We start from the raw sequence: 21,953 nt of genomic DNA on the forward strand, positions 1-21,953 counted from the left end.
AAGACATTTCCTTACATGATTCCAAGCGTCTTTCCCTGGGGTTCTGAGGTAGTCTTATCCATGTTTCTTGGAGATATCGTTGGCTGTAAAATTTCCCCTAAGTGAGGTGATATTCTGTCATCTCATGCATGGGTTTTGGAGACTGAAGGGTGTCTGGGCTGGCTCCACCACCTACTAGTTGGGTAACATTGTGTAGTTTTTTTTTTTAAACCGTTCTCAGCTTTAGTTTCCTTATTTGAACAGAGTTAAAAATTGGGCTTGAGAGAAGGTTTGGAGATAATATTAGTAGATATTGTTGAATTGGGTGAAGCAGCGGGAGGGGGCAAGTTTGGCTCCCTTGATTTCTGTCTCAAACAAGTGGGTGGTGATGCCTTTGACTGAGGAGATAAGAAAAGTGACATGTGTGTGTGTGAAAGAGACACACCCACACCCACCCACACACCCACACACACACACACACACACACACACACATATTTATTTATTTAGAGAGAGATTTATATATAAATTTTGGACATATGGTTTCACGGCATGTTTCTGGATATATAAGTGGAAATGTTCAGTTGAAATTTTAGTGGTGCTTAGGAGAGAGGTCTGAACTGATAATAGAGATTCCAAAGGCCTTTACATCAAGAGGATAACTGAAGCTATAGGAGCAGATGAGGCACACCTCTAAAGATGAGGAAAGAGGAAAGCCTAGGGTAGCTCTGAGAACTTTGCTATTTAGTGTCCTCATAGAGGGGATGGAGGATTCTTCACAAAAAGTTCAGTTTTGTGATACCACATTCCCCTGATTTTACTCTTACCTCTTGAGACACCAATTTTTTAATGAAGAAGAAAATTATGTTGTCTGCTTAAAGTAAGGAAGGCAGGTGTTGCTGGGATTCCTTAATAGAGATATATAGGTTTAACCCACTATTCACAATAGCAAAGACTTGGAATCAACCCAAATGTCCATCAGTGACAGACTGGATTAAGAAAATGTGGCACATATACACCATGGAATACTATGCAGCCATAAAAAAGGATGAGTTTGTGTCCTTTGTAGGGACATGGATGCAGCTGGAAACCATCATTCTCAGCAAACTATTGCAAGAACAGAAAACCAAACACCGCATGTTCTCACTCATAGGTGGGAACTGAACAATGAGATCACTTGGACTCGGGAAGGGGAACATCACACACTGGGGCCTATCACGGGGAGGGGGGAGGGGGGAGGGATTGCATTGGGAGTTATACCTGATGTAAATGACGAGTTGATGGGTGCTGACGAGTTGATGGGTGCAGCACACCAACATGGCACAGGTATACATATGTAACAAACCTGCACGTTATCCACATGGACCCTAGAACTTAAAGTATAATAAAAAAAAAAAAAAAGAAAACTTAAAAAATAAAAATAAAAAAAAGAAAACCTAATAAAATAAAATAAAATACCTACAAGAGTAGGAGATAGAATTGATGAAGTAAAAAAATTGAAGAGATTAATTGAAGTCCTAAGATCAGAGACCATATGTTTGTTGTGACAATAATCTGAATTATTGTAACAATGTCTTTAGAAGTATTTAGCCTTGTAGGTACCAAGATCGCATTGATCCTGTGTTAGGAGTTTGCCAGGTGTGTGCAATAGTGAGAGAGACATGAAGGGATTTGAGGTTACTGATGAGTGACCAGTTCAGATGACAACTAGTTTCTTCAACTTCAACTGTCTGTTTTGGGGAAGGCTAGTGGCCTGTGAGGAAATGAAGACTCCGCAGCTGGAGGACTCAAAGAGTTTGGAGAGCAGACATGTGCGAGTGAGGGTTTTGTGAGCCCTGGAGGACAGGCAGCTGAGGCAGAGAGTGTGTTATTTGCAGTTATGATATTGGGTGCAGAGCTATTTTTGGTGACAGTGAAGCTCAGGATGGTTTTTTTTTTTTATTATTCTCATAGGTGATGGAGGCTTTTTATTTTGCCACAAAACCACTGCCGACGTTGCCTGTGGCCACCTTGGAGATGACACTGGAGGTACACAGGATGTATCTCTGGAAGTGGCAGGGGTTATAACTTGAGTAGAAGGAGATTTGTTATTGAATATTTAAGGTCTAGGAACAGATCAAGGGTGTTGGGTGGATTGCCCACTAAGACACTGGGGTTTTCTAGCATGATGACAGAAATTGGAGTTGAGGGGGAGAAGAGTTCTATGGTGTCTTGAAGAATGTGATCAGGAGGTATTATGACACAAACATAGAAGTATGCACACTGGCATAGTCAGATGGCATGAGTACCAAGGTGGAAGTGTGGTGGTCCTAAAGTGGCATTAAGGAACCAATAAATTGTCATTCCTACCCTAGCTCTGTGTCAGATGAAATACACAGCATAGTGTGGGGAGAAAATGTTGAGCTTATTGGGGATGGGTTCTGTTCTTTCACATAAAGGAATAAGATTTCAGATGGCATAGTGCTATGAAAAGAGGAGAAGCCAAAGGGAGGAAGGTCAATAAAGGGTTAAGAATAAGGGGAGGTGAATTGACTTTCTTTCAGCATATGAGGATTATAGGAATGGAAACCTTAATTGGAATTAATTGACCACAAATATGCCAAAGATAGAGTGAGTCAATTAGAGACAGATATATGAGAGTCTGAGGGTCTGAGGTAGGATTTGGCCCAGTCATGTGTGGGTGGGTTCACTGTGTGGAGCCTGGGGTCTTGAGGATCTGAACATGGGCTGCCTCCTGTGTGCATGGTGGAGGCATCTGGACTTTTCTCCCTGGGATGGACTCATGATGAGCTGAGTGGCCAAACACACAATGGTTTTCATATAACATCTCATTTCTAGCCTAATGATAAATTTAAAAGGTGGGCATAACAATAATGTTAATAAAACATCTGCATTTCTTCCATCCTTGGAGTTGTGAGGATTTAATGCAATTGTTTGTGGGAAAGCACTTTAACAACTCTAAATTACGATATATATGCTAGGTTTTATTGTTACCCACACCTTTGATGTATTTCTCTTTGTGCTCTTCACTGTATCTGTAACACATTCCCTAGGATAATTAGGGCTACCCTTTAACAAAGCCAAGACTCTATTTATAGTGGTAAGCTGGCACCTGGGCTGATTCTCTCTAGTGATTATGTAGTTTTGATGTGGACTGGCATCCTTCCCTGGAGTTTGAGTACCTCCCTCAGCAGTTTCTCCCATCCAGAAGTTCCATCTCTGTGTTTTTCTATTACAAAGCCCAGACTCCCACCTAGGCCACCCACCAGGTTCCTCTTTCCAGTCTTAAGGACATCTTTAGCTCCTGGCTCATTTGTGAAATGGCGTGGACTGACATGCCCTAAGCAAAGATTGCCAGCCTGGTCTAGTTTTCCAGGTCCCCCTTGATGACTGGACAAGAAAGTAACCACTAGACTTTGAGAATTGCAGTTTTACATTGTCCAGAGTTGTCTAGACTTTCATGAAGATAGGCAAATATGATTCTAACCAAGATGTATTAATACCTCCTACTTCCTTTGAAATGTAACTGAGACTGTACTTGAGTTGTTACAATTTCTTGGAAGGGGAAAGGAAGCTTCTGTGATTAAACAAACTTTTTGTTAAGGTAGCTCCCAAGCAGATTCAATAGCTTTGTTCTATCATCACTTTTCTACTGACAGTGATTTTTTTCCTTTCAAGGCCTGGAACATGGAGACTGTTTTTCTGCAGAAACCACATCCCTTGGAGTAATGAGCTACACCTACCTCAATTATTCAGTGCAGTACAACACTCCAGGTCAGCTATTAAGAGGTGCACACATTATTTTTAGAAAATGTGAGTCAGTCTTGGGAGAAACAAGTCTATGCTATATATTGTCTTTACTCACTTGATTTACAATATACTGTGATATATTCTTTTTCTATTCAGCATCTGCTTGTACCGTTCTGAGCATAAATGTGACCTTTTGGCTTCAGGTAGAAACTCTGCCTCAGGAGTACTCCCTGGACACAGAAATTCTTCGAATTATCACTGATTTTGTTTAAGCCTTCATGTTTCCCTGGAAGGCTGATTAACCTTAGCGCCTTCTTTCTCTAATAGCTCATATTGAATTATCTCCCTCTGTCTGATTATATCCATTTGAATCACCTGCACATTTCTTTTGCACTTCTACTGTGAGGGCAATGTGGGTGATGAAGACCTGAAATCTACTAGGTAAACATTAGCTTTTTTAAAATTCTATTTTTTTAAATTTATTTTTGAGACAGGGCCTCCGTCTGTCACCCAGGCTGGAGTGTATTGGCATGATTACAGCTCACTGCAGCCTTGAACTCCCAGGCTAAAACCTGAGCAGCTGGGACTACAGGTGCACCACCATGCATGGTTAGTTTTTAAATTTGTTTTGTAGATAGGGGGTCTTACTATGTTGCCCAGGCTCATCTCAAATTCGTGGTCTCCAGAGATCCACCCGCCTCAGCCTTCCAAAGTGCTGGAATGACAGACATGAGCCACTGCACTCAGCCAAAAACTCTTGTTCAAATTACATTTTCTGCCTTAGTAATGCTGCTTTCCTAGGTTCTGAGAATTTCTAAAACCCGATGGTAACTTGATACTAAAATTAAAATACGAATGTCCTTTTTAAAACTGCACAATCTCTTTGCTATTGTGAATAGTGCTGCAATAAACATACAATAGCAAAGAGATGGTGCAGCTTTGAAAAAGAACATTTGAATTTTAATTTTAGCATAGAGTTACCATCGGGTCTTAGAAATTCTCAGAAGCTCCTTTCTGCCCGTGGACGCCGTGGAAGAAGCATCATTAAAATCTCTCTTCTCCCTGCCATCATGTCTAAGTCAGAGTCTCCTAAAGAGCCCGAACAGCTGAGAAAGCTCTTCATTGGAGGGTTGAGCTTTGAAACACCTGATGAGAGCCTGAGGAGCCATTTTGAGCAATGGAGAACACTCATGGACTGTGTGGTAATGAGAGATCCAAACATCAAGTGTTGCAGGGGCTTTGGGTTTGTCACATATGCCACTGTGGAGGAGGTGGATGCAGCCATGAATGCAAGGCCACACAAGGTGGATGGAAGACGTGTGGAACCAAAGAGAGCTGTCTCAAGAGAAGATTCTCAAAGACCAAGTGCCCACTCAACTGTGAAAAAGGTATTTGTTGGTGGCATTAAAGAAGACGCTGAAGAACATCACCTAAGAGATTATTTTGAACAGTGTGGAAAAATTGAAGTGATTGAAATCATGACTGACCGAGGCAGTGGCAAGAAAAAGGGCTTTGCCTTTGTCACCTTTGACGACCATGACTCCGTGGATAAGACTATCATTCAGAAATACCATACTGTGAATGGCCACAACTGTGAAGTTAGGAAAGCCCTGTCAAAGCAAGAGATGGCTAGTGCTTCATCCAGCCAAAGAGGTCGAAGTGGTTCTGGAAACTTTGGTGGTGGTCGTGGAGGTGGTTTCAGTGGGAATGACAACTTCAGTCGTGGAGGAAACTTCAGTGGTTGTGGTGGCTTTGGTGGCAGCCATGGTGGTGGTGGATATGGTGGCAGTGGGGATGGCTATAATGGATTTGGTAATGATGGAAGCAATTTTGGAGGTGGTGGAGGCTACAATGATTTTGGCAATTACAACAATCAGTCTTCAAATTTTGGACCCTTGAAGGGAGGAAATTTTGGAGGCAGAATCTCTGGCCCCTATGGCGGTGGAGGCCAATACTTTGCAAAACCACGAAACCAAGGTGGCTATGGCAGTTCCAGCAGCAGCAGTAGCTATGGCAGTGGCAGAAGATTTTAATTAGGAAACAAAGCTTAGCAGGAGAGGGGAGCCAGAGAAGCAACAGGGAAGCTACAGGTTACAACAGATTTGTGAACTCAGCCAAGCACAGCGGTGGCAGGGCCTAGCTGCTACAAAGAAGACATGTGTTAGACAAACACTCATGTGTATGGGCAAAAAACTCAAGGACTGTATTTGTGACTAATTGTGTAACAGGTTATTTTAGTTTCTGTTCTGTGGAAAGTGTAAAGCATTCCAACAAAGGGTTTTAATGTAGATTTTTATTTTTTGCACCCATGCTGTTGATTGCTAAATGTAATAGTCTGATCGTGATGCTGAATAAATGTCTTTTTTTTAACGTGCTGTGTAAAGTTAGTCTACTCTGAAGCAATCTTGGTAAATTTCCCCAACAGTGTGAAGTTAGAATTCCTTCAGGGTGATGCCAGGTTCTATTTGGAATTTATACACAAGCTGCTTGGGTGGAGAGCCATTGTCTTCGGAAACCTTGGTGTAGTTGAACTGATAGTTACTATTGTGACCTGAAGTTCACCATTAAAAGGGATTACCCAAGCAAAATCATGGAATTATTGGTTATAAAATTGATCGTTAGTACATCCTATGCAATATATCTAAATTGAATAATGGTACCAGATAAAATTATAGATGGGAATGAAGCTTGTGTATCATCCATTATCATGTGTAATCAATAAATGATTTAATTCTGTTGAAAAGAAAAGAAATTCTCAGAAGCTAGGAAAGCAGCATTAGTAAGGCAGAAAATGTATTCACAAAAGCAAAGACTTGGAACCAACCCCAATGTCCATCAATGATAGCCTGGATTAAGAAAATGTGGCACATATACACCATGGAATGCTATACAGCCATAAAAAAGGATGAGTTCATGTCCTTTGTAGGGACATAGATGAAGCTGGAAACCATCATTCTGAGCAAATTATCACAAGGACAGATAACCAAACACCCCGTGTTCTCACTCATAGGTGGGAATTGAACAATGAGAACACTTGGACACAGGGTGGGGAACATCACACACCAGAGCCTGTCATGAGGTGGGAGGAGTGGGAAGGGATAGCATTAGGAGAAATACCTAATGTAAATGATGAGTTAATGGGTGCAGCACACCAACATGGCACATGTATACATATGAAATAAACCTGCATGTTGTGCACATGTACCCTAGAACTTAAAGTATAATAATAAAACAAACAAACAAAAACCCTGCACAATCTCTAATATTCAGATGGAGACTAAGCATGATTTTTCTTATAAGAGAGCAGATCAGAATGTTGTATCTTTTATTCAGAAGACTGGACTTAATCACTGTTATCTTTAGTACTTAGTGCTGCCAAGGCTGTGTGTTCAGAATGAGGACAGGATGTCAAATAAATGAAGCTTCATAGAACAAGAGCAGGGTCGAGTCATGTAAGCAACTATTTTAGCTTCCTCACCTAACTTAGCACCAAAATATGTTATTCTTATTACAGAGTGCTGATTTAAAGGAAAATAAAAAGAACACACACACACACACGTGTGCACGTGCACACACACATGTAACTACATGTCTAGGAAGGATGTGGAGAGTTGACATATGAAGACAAAATAAAGCATCTCTTTCAAAGTATACAGCCTACAGTGGTTAGCACAATGCTGGCCACATAGCAGGGGTTTCATAAATGCTTGTTGATTAAAGTCTCTTTTTTGAAAGCAATAATGTAGAAGTAAAGAGCCTAAAGTGTTTTCATAAATCTTAAGAAGTAGACCTTTATGTTCCAATTCAACAAAACACAAATTTGAAGGCAATATGTACATTAGGGTTCAGGTGAGGAAGGCAAAGGAATCAGTGAAATTGGAAAAGCATTCCAATCTGCCTTTTCTCTTAAAATTGTCTTTCTCTCATTCTCTTCTCCCTATTTCAGGAATCCAAATATCCTGTTTCATGAATCTTTTGTTTTCTGACTCAAGATAACAACAATAATTTATTGAGCACAAACCATGACTTGTGGGTCTGTGTAGCCCCCCAGCTTCATAGTTCAATGTCTGACACATAAGAGGGGCTTACTCTACGCTTACATATCAGTTTTGTCCTCACTTTTTCTCTTTCTCAGAGATCTCCCTTTTCCCCTTTTGTATAAGCATGAAAAAAGCTTTCTTTTCATTCTCTCCAAGTTTAATCAGATAACTCCATGTACATACATCTTTGTTCACAACTATGAACAAGACAGAAAGGGTCCTGGACCTCAAGGACTTTACAATCAATTTGGGAAGGCAAACATTTAACATATAACGTCCAGTGTGATAAGTGTTAGGGTAGGAAAACTCAGAATGCAAGAGAATATAATCTAATCTAGGAGATCATGGGAAATATCACTGGGGAATTGGGAACTAAAGGAAAAATAAGATTTGAATAGGGGAAATTGAAGGATCAGGGAGTCAGTGGGAGAAGAGTGTCCCGGCAGATGAGACACTATGTACCAAGCCTGAGCATGATTTATGGAAGGAATCTAAAAGGTGTAGTTTCCATAGCAGAAGTGTAAGGGTGTTACTCGTAGGAGGTCTCTATTGAACTCTTTTCTGGTGACGTAGTCTGTGGTCTTTAAGTGGCCTTACAATGCTAATAAGATAAGCACTGCATTACTGAATGAACTCCTTTAGTAAACATGGATTCATGCTTTCTGAATCTATTTGTTTGTTTGTTTTTCCCAAGTCATAAACAGTGAATCAAGCAAATGAAACATAATCAAGCTTAGATAGTATCTTCCACTAATTTCCTTGGTCTTAAGTAAGACTGATAGTAAACTGGTGGTCAACCTATTCAATGGGCTTTAACAAGTAGTAGCCACATCCAGTCAACAGTACAGGCAATCAGGGCCCCTGGACTACAGCGTGTCATGGGAATTACGCCAGGGACCTATGCTCTGGGATTTGTCCTTGCTAGCAGCTATAGATGCCATCAGAAACTCATTTACACACTCTTATAACCGATATAAGGGCAGTGGTTAGTCTCTTGTCATTACATGTTAGCTTTCTTTCCCTTTTCTAGGCTTTTTCAGATGCCCCTTTTACATTATTACTTTTAGTGTGAAAATAATGAGTGGGAAATGGGTAGGTCATACAGAGCAATAATTTCATTCCTGGGCCCCTGTCTTGCCGCTCCCTAAGTTTTGCACCTGGCACTCCTCTGGCATAATAACCTCTGGCAAACCCTTGGGTAATTTACTAGAGGAATAGCAAAACCCATGGATAATGGAGGAGTAGCAGGAATATTAAGATTAGCTAACAAATTCCCAAAGTACATAGAATTTTTTTTCTCGAATTAACCGCCATAGCTGAGGAATATAGATTAGTGACAAAATTGTGCACTCAAACTCTATTAAAAGTATTTCAGTATTCTAGTTCTTTCCTAGGAAAGAACTCCTAGGAAAATGATTCATTGAGAGATATATGATTGTATAAGTACTGAGAAACAGTCTTTCTTTTTGCTTTTTATTTGTTTATTTAGTAGACATTATAGTTATACATAATTATGGGATATAATTTGATGTTTTGATACATTTTTATGTTATATAATAATCCAATTAAGGTATTTAGTGTATTCAGCACTTCATGCATTTATTATTCCTGTTTGATGAGAACATTCAAAAGCCTCTCTTCTAGCTCTTTCGTAATATCAATACCTTATTGTTAATCACAGTCACTCTACTATGCAATAGAATGCTAGAATTTATTCCTCCTATTGAATTGTAACTTTGTACCTATTGACCAACCTCTTCCCATCTTCTTCCCCTTCCTTCTTCCTTCCCCAGTCTCTGGTAGCCACTGTTCTATTCTTTTTTTTTTTTTTTTTTTTTTTTTGGTGGAATCTCACTGCCGCCCAGACTGGAGTGCAGTGCACAATCTTGTGTCACTGCCACCTCCGCCTCCCAGGTTCAAGTGATTCTTTCTATTCTTTGGGAAAGTGCATTATCTAATACTCAGGTGCCTCAGATTTAATGGTGGTAAATCTCACTCATTTTATGAAAACCAAATGAATACTATCCTAACAATGGGTAGAAAGCAAGATCAGCTCAACTTCATGAAAATATGATTATAAAACCATTCATTATTGCCAAGGGTTGGAGTGGAGTTGAGAGAAAGATGCATTATTTTAAATTGTGTTTTAGGTGACAGAACAGGAGTCAGTAATGTTCCAGTTTGGAGAAATTAGAGTTAATTGGTTAATTGATTGATTTGATTCAGTCAAATTTATTGAATGACTGCTGTTTCAGACGCTGTATTTGGTTTTGGGAAAACACAGATAAATTAGGCATAGTTTTTTTCCCTTCAAATGTCAGTAGTCCTTGGAGAAGACATGTAAACAAATGAATATAATGTGATACATAGTCCAGTCAAGGCAGGTAGGAAGGTCTAAGTACAATTGAGTGGTCAATTTCACTTAAGGGAAGGGCAATGATCAGAGAAGATTTCCCAGGGAAAGTGATGCTTGGGCAAATAAACATTTTACATAGAGACAAGGAAGGATAGGGCATCCTGGACAGAGGAAGGACTGTGTACAAAGGCCAAATGACATGTGACAACACTGTACATGAAGGAAACTACCATCAGGCAGAGCTGAAGTGGTGGCACATGGTGAAGTGCTAGTTACTGGTCCCAGCCATGGCAGCAGTGTAACAAATGCCTGCCTCTGGTGCACAGTGAGATATTAAGATTCCTCAAAACAGTTCATATATTTTATAAACTAAGATAGACATTAACAGAAACTCATAGAATCAATAAATGCAAATATAAGTGACGTAAGAGGCATTTTGTTCAGCATAGTTATTGATTTTGCCTGACCCAAAGGATTTGAATTTGGGAAGATGTAGGCCTAGAGTAGCTGTCAGTTATCTTGTGATACATGGGCCTTGAAAGCAAGGTAGAAGGACACAGCAGACAGATAGGGGAAGATTAGGTCCTGGTGATGTGAGTCAAACCACTGGATTAAACCACATCTGAAACGTCTATTTCTGTACTCTTCGGTTACAAGAGATAAGTTAGTTTGAATTATTTGCTTAAGTCAGTTTTTAAAAAATTCAATTGCAACTTAGGAGATACATCTGGCCTCTTCATTTTACAACTTAGGAGACTAATATCTAGTATGACAAAGTGACTTGCTACCAAATGGCTGGTGAAAAACTGAGACTAGGACCCAGGTCTAATGACTCAAAGGCCAGGCTTAGAAATATCTAGCTTTTTTTTTTTTTTTTTTCCGGAGTCTTCCTCTGTTGCGCAGGCTGGAGTGCAGTGGTGCAGTCTTCGCTCACTGCAAATTTTCAAAGCATCTACATATGAGGGCCTAAGTATACAAGTACCTAGAAATCTATTTTGCAGCTACTATATATTTGAGAGTGTGATTCAGTTTAGTTTAAAGATGACATTTTTTAAGTGGTAGTGCTGTCAAAAGAACATTGCACTGAATCAAGAATCTGGCATTCTGTGTTCATAGCTCACTTTTGCCACTAATTATTTTTGTGACCCTTGGTATTTCTTTCTGGGACTCTGTTTATTGGCTATGAGTATCTCTAAATCTTCTTTAACTTCTACGATTCTAAATAGACGTACACTCAATTTTCAAGTATCCATTATGGATTTTATATACTGCTATGTATCCTGACAAAATCTTCCTTTTGAATTATTTTTTATTAATGAGTTCGACCTCACAAATATTTACTGAACACCAATTATGAGCTAGGTGATGTAAAAGTGAATAGTTATTTCTAGTCAGTATTGCTTACTTTTGTATTTCACAGTAGCAGTTTGATATTGTTTGTTGTTCCAAAGCATTAAACAATGCCTTTTAATCTAGGACATGTGGAATCTTCAAATAAGAGCAGGATTGCAAAGAGTGTTAGACTGTCACTTTGCATCAGTCTGAGAGGCAAGACCATAAGTGTTCAGCAGTCAGGGGGAGGGACGGAGGAAAGTCCTGAGCAGTGCAGGTGGATTAAGAACTAAAAATGCCTCAAAAGCACATTCATGCCTACATATCATTGGGTTTGGATCATAGGCCTTGATAAGACCTGTACCATCACCGTGGGTAACTTGGGCCCATTTACAGTACTTGCCTCTGAGGGAAATAAAAGTTTGCTAACAGTTTTCTCTAAATGACATTATTATAAGCACTTAATTGCTTGATAGGATTTTTATATAATTTTTATAATGAAGCAATTAATTTTATTCACCAAAGCAAGTTTCTAGTTTATGTAAAGACCAGATCTGGCCTACTTTTTAGCTTGTCTACTTTTGAGTAGTTCCATTGCTTGAAAATGACCCTGAAGCTTTTCAATCTCACTTGAAGAGTCCAGGGGAGGGGCAGAGCCACTAGTTATGCAGCTTACTAGAGCCAGGTTCCGTTTCATCTCTAATAATTTTTGCCTGTGTGAGCCTGCACATACAGCTTAAGCTGTCTAAGCATTAGTTAGTTTTGTCATAAATCAAAGGGGAATAGTGATATCTCCCTCCAAGGGTTGCACAACATGGTGATTATTTATAGCACAGCCAGAATAAATGTCATTAGATAATATAGTCTCAGCCAGGTTTTCCTTGGACCATGTTTTAGTGACATATTAGACTCCAGAGAAGCAAAATGCCAGAAGCACAAGACAGCCTAACTTCTGAGTTGATGTGCAGTGTGAAGATGCTCCACAGGTTTAGAATTTCAGTTGACTAGAAGAATAAGTGGTAGAATTTGTCCCTCGTTGACCACTATCTTTACTTTGTGTCTTTGGAGAAATATTTAAGCTCTCCAGACTTCTATTTCTTCATGGTTAAATCGGGAATAATATTCCTATTTCATAGAAATTGAAAGGAGATAAATATGAAAGTGTTTATGAGAGTAGAAATCATAAGTGTGAAAGTTCATGCTATTATGGCACAATTGATATTGAAAGTTGATATTACAGACCATTCCTTTTTTGCACAGTGAAAATTGTTTTATATCCATATTGGCCCCTGTCACATATTAAAATATTATTTTCTCTTATTAATTTCTGTGAGAATAATACTGTCTTCATACTTTTATAAAGGGACCTAGAAAACCAATATTTGTCTAATGATTCAGGCTAAAGAGTAAAAAGGAACAGGTATACTCTTGAAAATAGATGGCTATTGTCAATATTTTTCCTACCAAAAAAACAATTCCTTCTCTGTAAAGAGCTGTTACTGTTTAGAGCAATATTTTCACAATTCAGAAAGATTATCTGACCATAACTGACCCCTGCAAAATATTTTAAAAGCACTCTGCATCTAGGCTGGGAAGTATGCAAAATTAGCAAAAATCCCCTAGCATTTTCACACCAAGCCATGTGTATTTAATATACACCACCTCAAAGAGGAACATTACCACCCTAGCACTATGAGTGAGGTGAGACAGAGAGATTTCTAAGAATATATGGGTGTAAATTTCTGTTAACTGAGAATGATTGACAGTTCGTGGAAATCTGCCTCCAAAAAACCTGTTTTGCAGCACCCTTAGTTTTATTTGATATGAAGAAACTGCCTGTTGTTTTGACCCATTTAGCTACTAGGAACTCTGTTTACTACCCTAACTGTCTAAATCCCTATGGATAAATTAGGCAGTATCTGTTTATTTTAGTTTACATTTATTTTTAAAACCAGTGTTCCTTTGACTGTTCTTACTATATCTATGAAATAAGATATATTGAAATAAGATCATGTAAATAAAAATACAATGCAGCCTAGATCTAAAGTCACTGTACATACCTAGATAATTTTTTTTTTTTTTGAGACAGGATCTTGCTCTGTCTCCCAGGCTGGAGAGCAGTGTTATGATCAGAGCTTACTGCAGCCTTTGCCTCCTGGACTCAGGTGATCCTCCCATCTCAGCCTCCCTAGTAGTTGGGACTACAGGTGTGTGCCACCACAGCTAGATAACTTTTCTGTTTTTTTTTTTTTTTTTTTTTTTGAGACAGAGTCTCACTCTGTCACCCAGGCTGGAGTGCAGTGGCCAGATCTCAGCTCACTGCAAGCTCCGCTTCCCGGGTTCATGCCATTCTCCTGCCTCAGCTTCCTGAGTAGCTGGGACTACAGGCGCCCGCCACCTCGCCTGGCTAGTTTCTTGTATTTTTGTAGAGATGGGGTTCTGCCATGTTGCCCAGGCTGGTCTCGAATTCCTAGGCTCAAGTCATCTGCTCACCTTGGCCTCCCAAATGAGAGGCATTACACGTGTGAACCACTGTGCTTGGCACCTAGAGGATTTCAATAAAATTTGAGGTCCTATGATTTTTAAGATCACATTTCCAAAGGAAGGAGTTTTGCTTCATTTCAAATGCATGGACAATGAGCAACTATGTTGTTTTGGTAAAACTAGTAGTCCCAAATAAGAAAGAGGGCCTACTAGTCCCTAGTAGTCTAGTACTTTGACTAGAAGAAAAAATCAAGCCCAATTTATTTTATCTGCAGGACTTGGTTTAAGGGGGATTATAAAACTATCACCACATAAAGTCTTTGATGAAGAGGACATAGGGGGAGGTATGTAGGGAGTACTTCAGAGATGCATCTGGTCACTCTCGAATACATAACATATTTATGTAAATATATATGTAAGTAAACTTCAGATTTCATGTATTTGTTTCCTTTTGTTTCCCTGTTGAAAATCTTTATCCAAGCTGTCAATCACAGCACACTGCTCATGTAGAAGCCACTGCTGAGAGCTGGAAGCTGAGAGTAAAGTGGGCTGGGGAGTGACTTTCTTCGGACTATTCTGCTTTTCTTGCACTTTACTAGGTTCCTGTTCTTCCCCACCCACTACCTCTCCTGGGCACTGATTCCAGGCAAGTGAGGTGCATATCTGTGGACTATGGTTAAGTGAAAGCCTTGTCCTGGAAAGCTTTATCTGGTTTCTCTTATGCCAGACAGACCAGCTTGCCATGAAGGCTTTCACAGGCTCTGATCCACACTTCAGACTTCAACTGATCTGCTACTGACATTCTAGACTATTGCTTCTCCAAGTAAAGAATAAGTATACCATTGGTGGTGGAAGAGAGAATTTTAGGTGGTACATAGACAAATGTTTTTATTGTGATTGTTATGTATTTTTAATTCATGTGAGAAAAATGTTTTCCATTCATGGTAGCAATATACAATTTCTTCTTTAATTACATTTACTTAAAAAATGTGAGTTGATTTAAAGAGAAATATTAATAAGACTTGTGGAGAAACTCAGGCATGACAAAAAACATGAAGGTGACATGTGAGTAGTTGAGGTTTAGAAAGCACTGCAATGTTATAGACTCTAGGCTACCTCCCTCCCTATCCCTAGGTCAGTTAACTAGTTGAATTCTCTCAAGTCAGGATGTCTTTGCCTGTTGGCCTTTACCTTAAGAATGTCAGGCAATGATGAGGAATTACACGTCAGGAGATTGTAGGAGACCTTCAACTTAAAAAGTGGTGATGAATATGAAAGAAGGAGTCATAGTATATGACCAAAGTAGAGAGGACTTTGAGACTCAGCGGTTGGGATGTAGGAGGGTTTCCTGTAAAAAGAAGTTCTTAACTGGGCTTCAAAGGATGAACAGGAATTATCCTGTGGAGATAGGATATGACATATGCCAAGACATAAGCAGGAGAATGACATATGCCAAGTTTGTTTCTTAAAATCACAACCCCCAAATTGTGGGCTCTGGGTCTTCATTTGGTGGGGATGGGAAGCACCAGGCTATCTGTGACTTCTTTTCTGACACGGGCTTTCAAGTGCATGTAACTTGACATTTACGATTTCCTCTGCAAAAGAAGAAAGGAACAGGGTGATGGTGCCTCTATCATCAGTTGCACTTATGGGTGCAACAGCAAAGGAGGTGGGACACCTAAGGGACAACCGTTCATGTGAAATTGAGGAGGGATGAGAAGAAATTCCCCTTTGTATTTCATACATCCCAGAAATGAACCACTTTATTATCTGGGACTGTTAAAGCAGAGAAACTATACATTTCTAAGAATGGGGGCTCTGCTCAAATCTTTGTACTACAGTACAAAGAAGGGTGAGGGCAGGAAGCAGTGGTGATCTTGCTCTTTTTGGAAGAATTTGTGTCTGTCCTTTTAAAGTCAGGTATGATTGATAGGAAAGTAAAGTACTGGCATCCTCAGATTGGAGTTTTTTCTTTTTTTTTTTTTAAATGGAGTCTTGCTCTTGTCGTCCAGGCTGGCAATGGCATGATTTCAGCTCACTGCAACCTCTGCCTCTTGGGTTCAAGCAATTCTGTCTCAACCTCCCCAGTAGCTGGATTACAGGTGCCTGCCACCACGTCCATCTTAAATTTTGTATTTTTAGTAGAGACAGGGTTTCCTCATGTTGGCCAGGCTGATCTCGAACTCCTGACCTCAGGTGATCCACCCACCTCGGCCTCCCAAAGTGCTGGGATTACAGATGTTAGCCACCACACCCAGCCTGAGCTTAACATAAGCAAAGAAATAAAAATAATATAATCTCTCAAAATATCAAAGAACAGGGTTGTCTAGTCAAAATATATAACTACATATTTTTAATGGCCACATTACAAAAGTAAAGAGAAACAGGTGAAATTAATTTAACGTTAAAAAATATATTTTAAGGTATACAACATGATGCTATGAGTAAAATGGTTATTACAGTGAAACAAATTAACATCTCCATCATCTCACATAGTTACCAGATTCCCTTCCCACTCCCAACCCCTCATTGCAAGAGCAGCTATAATTTACTCATTTAGCAAAAATCCTGAATACAATTCACTGTTTTTATTATTTTTTAAATTTATTTTTTTGAGACAAGGTCTCACTCTGTCACCCAGGCTGGAGTGCAGTGGCACAATCTTGGCTCACTGCAACCTCCACCTCCCATGCTCAAGCGATCCTCTCTCCTGAACCTTGCGAGTAGCTGGGACTACAGGCACGGGCCACTACATTTGGCTAATTTTTGTAGAGACAGGGTTTCACCATGTTGCTCAGGCTGGTCTCTAACTCCTTGGGCTTAAGTGATCTGCCCACCTCGGCCTCCCAAAGTGCTGGGATTACAGGCGTGAGCCGTCATGCCTGGCCTACAATGCACTAATATTAACTATAGTTGGCAGTTTGGGCATTAGATCTCCAGACTTGTTCATCCTACATATTTGCTACTTTGTATCCCTTGAGGTACATCTCCCCATTTCCTCCACCCACCCTACCTCTGGTAATCACTATTTTATTCTCTATTTCTGTATATTTGACTTTTAAAAAAATTCCATATATATGTAAAATAATGCAATAGTTTTCTTTTTGTATCTGGCATATTTTACTGAATATAATTTAAACAATATACTTCATTTAGCTCGATATATTTAAAGTATTTTAACATATAATAAATGTAAAAATATTGAAATATTTTGCACTTTTTTCATGTATGTATTTAAAATTTGGGGTATATGTTACAGTACATGCCATTTAGGACATTAAGTTACCACTGGAAATAATATTTAGATTTTATAACATTTGCAGTTGAAAAAATAGACACATGTATTCAAGTTGTTCTCAACATACTTAAAGTTTTCCAATAACTGAATTAAATATCAGTTTAATATAAATAATTAGGTTAAATGAAAATAAAATTTCAGTTCTTTGGCTCCGTTAGCCATGGTTCAGGAGCAGAATAGTCACCTGAGGCTAGTAACAACCCTTTTGGATCATAGGAAAGAAGAAAAAAAATCAAAATAATTTTTCTTGGTCACTTTTAGCTCCTTTTCTTCCAGGATGATTATGGAGCTACGAATTTCCTACGAAGCTGGGTGATAAAAGCACTTTGGACAAAAACACAGATAGCTTCATTCTATACCAGGATCCATCACTGATTAGCTGTATTATATTTGTCTATACTGTAATTTGAGGAGAATGATACCTGCTTCTGTATCTTGTTGGGTTTTACAGATGATGTATTGAAAGTTCAATAAAATCTATAAACAATAAATCTCTGTGGGTTGAATGGTCCTCAGATGTCTTGACTAATGATTCTCAAATGCTTAACCATAGACCGTTTTTTCCCCCCACATGACACTGCTTCATATTTTTAAGGTTTTTTTCACCAAATATTTTATTTAATCCATCTTCAAGCCCTGAAACTTTTTTTCTCCCTCAGACATGACTTCAACTTTACTATCCTGGTTCCTTTCTATTGAATATGTTTTGTTTGTGTCTATATTTCTTATTATGTCTTGAACTGATTGTACTTACGATATGATTTGACTAGCATAAGATAGAATAGGGCAGTCATCTTCTTTGATCTAGACTACATGCTATCCTTCTATTAATGCAGTTGCTAGTTTTATATTTGCTTGATTTCAAAATTTTTTTTTTTTTTAGATTTTGGTAGCCACAGTTACTTGACTCATATCAAACTTATCAGTAACTAAAACCCCCATTTTCCCTCTTCCTGTACTTATTTGACTAGTTTTGTTGCACTTTCTGAAATGTCTCTCATTTGTTTTTGACCAAAAAATAAAAATAACAAATGCCATTGATTCTGTGTCTATACTGTTTGAGGCAGTTAGGCCTTTACTTACTCCTTCCAAGATTTTAAGCAGTGTTGCATTCAATTTGAACAAGAGGAATAAAAAGGCTTGAGAAATCTTAGGGAAGTGTGTCTCAAGCTTTAGCAAACAACAGATCTGCAGGAGATCTTGTTAAAATGCTAAATTCTGATTCAGCAGGTCTGGAGTAGCGTCCAAGATTTTACATTTCTAGTAAGTTTCTATGGATTATGTTTTGAGCAACAAATTCTTAGAGTGTCTGAAAGGTTTTTAAAATAACTGATCTCCCTTCGACATCTTCTTCATTAGCAGTAAAATATACATCTTCTCACTCTGTAAATCAGCTCTGAGATCTTTTATAATCTTAGCTGAGGTTTGGGTATGCAGAGTTTTGAAACTCTTATTTGCTTAAGAGAAGGAGCCACGTATGATCTTCTTTTGGGTTTCCCCATTGTCTGGTAAAATGAGGAGCATTACTAAATGGCACTCACTTTTACTGAGTTTGTTTGGATTCCCCAGAGAACTGAAAAACATCACCATTATGGAAGTCTTATCAGAGAGATGGGGAGAACTCACCCCAAAGCAGTTGTCAATATCTGGAAAATATTTTTCTAGTTGGACTTATATTTCATTTCTATTTTCCTCAGTTCTAATCAGTTTATCACAATTAAAAAGAAACCAATGAAAAACATAAATATTGGAGATCATTTAATTTCATTGGAGGCTGGAAAGGAGAGAAAGGCTGAAAAAGGGGCCGTGCGCAGTGGCTCACGCCTATAATCCCAGCACTTTGGGAAGCCAAGGTGGGTGGATCACCTGAGGTCAGGAGTTCGAGACCAGCTTGGCTAACATGGTGAAACCCCATCTCTACTAAAAATAAATACAAAAATGAGTCCGGTGTGGTGGCACGTGCCTGTAGTCCCAGCTACTTGGGAGGCTGAAGCAGGAGACTTGCTTGAACCCAGGAAGCGGAGGTTGCAGTAAGCCGAGACTGTGCCATTGCACTCCAGCTTGGGTGACAGAGCAAGACAGAGTGTGACAGAGCGAGACACCATCTAAAAAAAAAAAAGAAAGAAAGAAAAAAAAAGGCTGAAAGGTGTGCTGGGTCTCATCCTGGGTGAGGGAACAACTTGTGGAAAAGTGAATTGAGGCCTATTGGAATGTTTGGGGCTCCTCAACACTGTTTACACTCTGAGATACAGACCAAAAGTGAGGTAAAAAGTGAGTGTTTCCTTTTTTTCAGAATAGGACTTTACTCCAGATTTTCTTACTCTTCTCTTGATTCCTTGACCATCCTTGATCTACATTCACCTCGAATGCCCATGTCCCTTCTCCACTGGCAAAGCTTGTTTTCTTCTTAATCTTCTTGTGTTCATCTAGCCTCACATTGCATTTGTCACACTTCTTTGAAAACCTACTGTTTGTCAAAGTGTCTTTCTAGTAATCCAGATACCTCTCCCCCCATGCCTTTGGTGTGGTTTTGGTAGAGTCATACAGAGCAGCAATGCCTTATGAAAATGAATTTGACAGAATCTGCCTGTTCATCAAAGGAGGCCAGACAGGAGGTGAGAAAAACCAGGTGTGTCCCACACCAGTCTCAATGAAGCCTTTTGGGGTGTCTTGTGCTCTTGACTAAATCTCAGATGATACTGAATGAATAATTACCAAAGGCGTGAGCTGTTAAGGAATCCCAGTTTGGCAGGCTCTGTGCAGTCAGATGTAGCCAGCCCTGTTTATGTGTGAAAGGATTGGGTTTTCCCCAAGCTGTTTGGTAATGTTGCAAGAACAGACTTTCCCCTCCCTGGCTCCCTGGAGTAAAATGGCTGCCAAAGTATTTTGGAACAGAAACTTAGAAATGTACTGACCACTAGAAGAGAGTAACAAGGGTCCTTTGATATTTTCCGTGTTCACTATGATCAAGTTGGCATCTGTTTCCTTCTGAGCTAAAGATTCTGAGCTATCATTGGCTGATGTGAGCTTGTGACCTAGCTACTTCTCTTCAGAATACACTGTGGAGGGGCAGCGGGGGCAGCCCTGTTTGGATTGAGAGTCCTTAAGGAGAGCTTTACAGATGAGTTCTAGTGGAGCCCATAAGGAAGAAGAAAACTAAACACAATGTGTGGTCCTGTGTTCTACTACACCACTCTATGGAAATGGGCTGTTGGGAGGAAGACTATATTTCTGACAGTTTACAGAGCCAAAAACCTGTTGAAGGCTTTTTGTCAGGTAGTGGAGAAAATGGCAAAACCTTTAAAACTTCAGGGAAATTACTTGATAGTTCTGATGACCACAGGCCACCAGACTGCTGGGCCATGGAATTACAGCAATATTACAAAGAAAATAGGAGGGTGGGCTGAGCCGGACTCAGAAACTATTCCAAATGTACTGTGACTTTTTAGGAAGCTAGTTCTTTTTATTTGAAATATTTTGTGGTTTTTTTGCATAAGAATTAGCCTATGCTTCTTAAAAATATCATAAAATGCCAGTTAGCAGAAAAATAAACAGTTTAATCTCCAGTCCCACTACCTAGAGTCAACCCTTGTTCATACTGCAGTACATTTTATTTTCTTTTAGTTCTTTTCTATGCTTTAAATAAAAACATAATTATGTCAATATGGCAATATAATTTTGACTCCTTTTAAAACTGTAGCTTATATCATAAGTCTATTTCATATTGTTTTGAAGTTGTCATATAAATTTTGTCATGCAAGTTTTTAATGGCTGTTTTTATGGAGTTGTGCCCCAAGTTACTTATTCATTCCCATGTTGTCAGATATGTTGTTCTTTAGCTTTTTTTTTTTCCCATTAAAACTAATGAGGCAATGTGTCTTGAGTATTTTGGATTAACTCTCTAGAATTGATTCTCAGGGAGGTTATTTACTTTGAAGTGATGGACAGAGTCTGGTGGATTTATGAGTGAACTCTTGTGTGATTTGGAAAGATAGAGTTGTTTAGGCTAGGTATTACCAACCCAAAGTTGACACTTGAGTCACCTAAGTTCTTCTCTACTCCAGAGGCTTGGCCCTGCCTGGCCTGATCCCAGGAAAAGAGATTTTAGGGATTACAGAAATGGGAACTAGTTGTGGCTCTGAGCGCAGCATGCAAATTAATTCAACACAGTCCCTGGGACAGGCTCATGATCAGTGAGCGGAAACTCCCCCTTCGAGTGCTTTCATGATTAGACTCCTGCCTAGGAAGCTTGTCTATTAGTTGTGTAATCTTGGAAAAATCTCTTAACACTTTTTCCTCTGACTCCGTTTCCCCATATGGCACCCAATCTTTTATAGTGTTGTGAAAAATAGAGAAAATGTAGAAGGGAAGAACGTGGCACCCAATCCATAATGGACACTCAGTGAAAGTTAGCTATCATCATTTTTGCTGTTTTTGTGTCCTGCAAATGTATTTTCCCAGGAGTTTTTTTAATTCTATCTCCTCTTTTCTTCCACATACCCCCAGCCAGTGGCTGAGGTCTTGCTTCAACCACCATGTACCTTTCTGAAATCCAAAAGTTTTACTCCCTGATAAAGGTATTGACCTCTTGTTGGTCTCATCCTCCAGATCTACCTATACCTAAGAAAATGACATCTCTTTAAGCTGGTCCCCAGTTCACTTGTTTTCCCTAACACTTTAATTCACAAGATCAATCACTTTCCTTACAGGCCAGC

The 21,953-nt window shown here is 39.2% G+C and overlaps 2 protein-coding genes across 2 annotated transcripts in view; both read left to right on the forward strand.

The window, feature by feature from the left end:
* LOC105498431 (uncharacterized) overlaps positions 1-21,953 on the forward strand; it is a 199,269-nt gene that overhangs the window by 53,716 nt on the left and 123,600 nt on the right. Inside the window, exon 5 of the mRNA XM_071077418.1 lies at positions 3,657-3,752. Within this exon, the coding sequence (XP_070933519.1) occupies positions 3,657-3,752 (96 nt within the window). The remainder of the gene's footprint in view (positions 1-3,656; positions 3,753-21,953) is intronic.
* On the forward strand, positions 4,382-6,763 carry LOC105498412 (heterogeneous nuclear ribonucleoprotein A1-like). The gene has a single exon (XM_011770476.2). It carries the CDS (start codon positions 4,799-4,801, stop codon positions 5,759-5,761), a length of 963 nt encoding a protein of 320 aa, XP_011768778.2. The 5' UTR covers positions 4,382-4,798; the 3' UTR covers positions 5,762-6,763.

Source organism: Macaca nemestrina, chromosome 14 (assembly GCF_043159975.1).
Source record: "Macaca nemestrina isolate mMacNem1 chromosome 14, mMacNem.hap1, whole genome shotgun sequence".
Lineage (NCBI taxonomy): Eukaryota > Metazoa > Chordata > Mammalia > Primates > Cercopithecidae > Macaca > Macaca nemestrina.

Excerpts from the sequence above, each read along its gene's own strand:
- LOC105498412 (XM_011770476.2), top strand. The coding sequence starts at position 4,799 with ATGTCTAAGTCAGAGTCTCCTAAAGAGCCCGAACAGCTGAGAAAGCTC.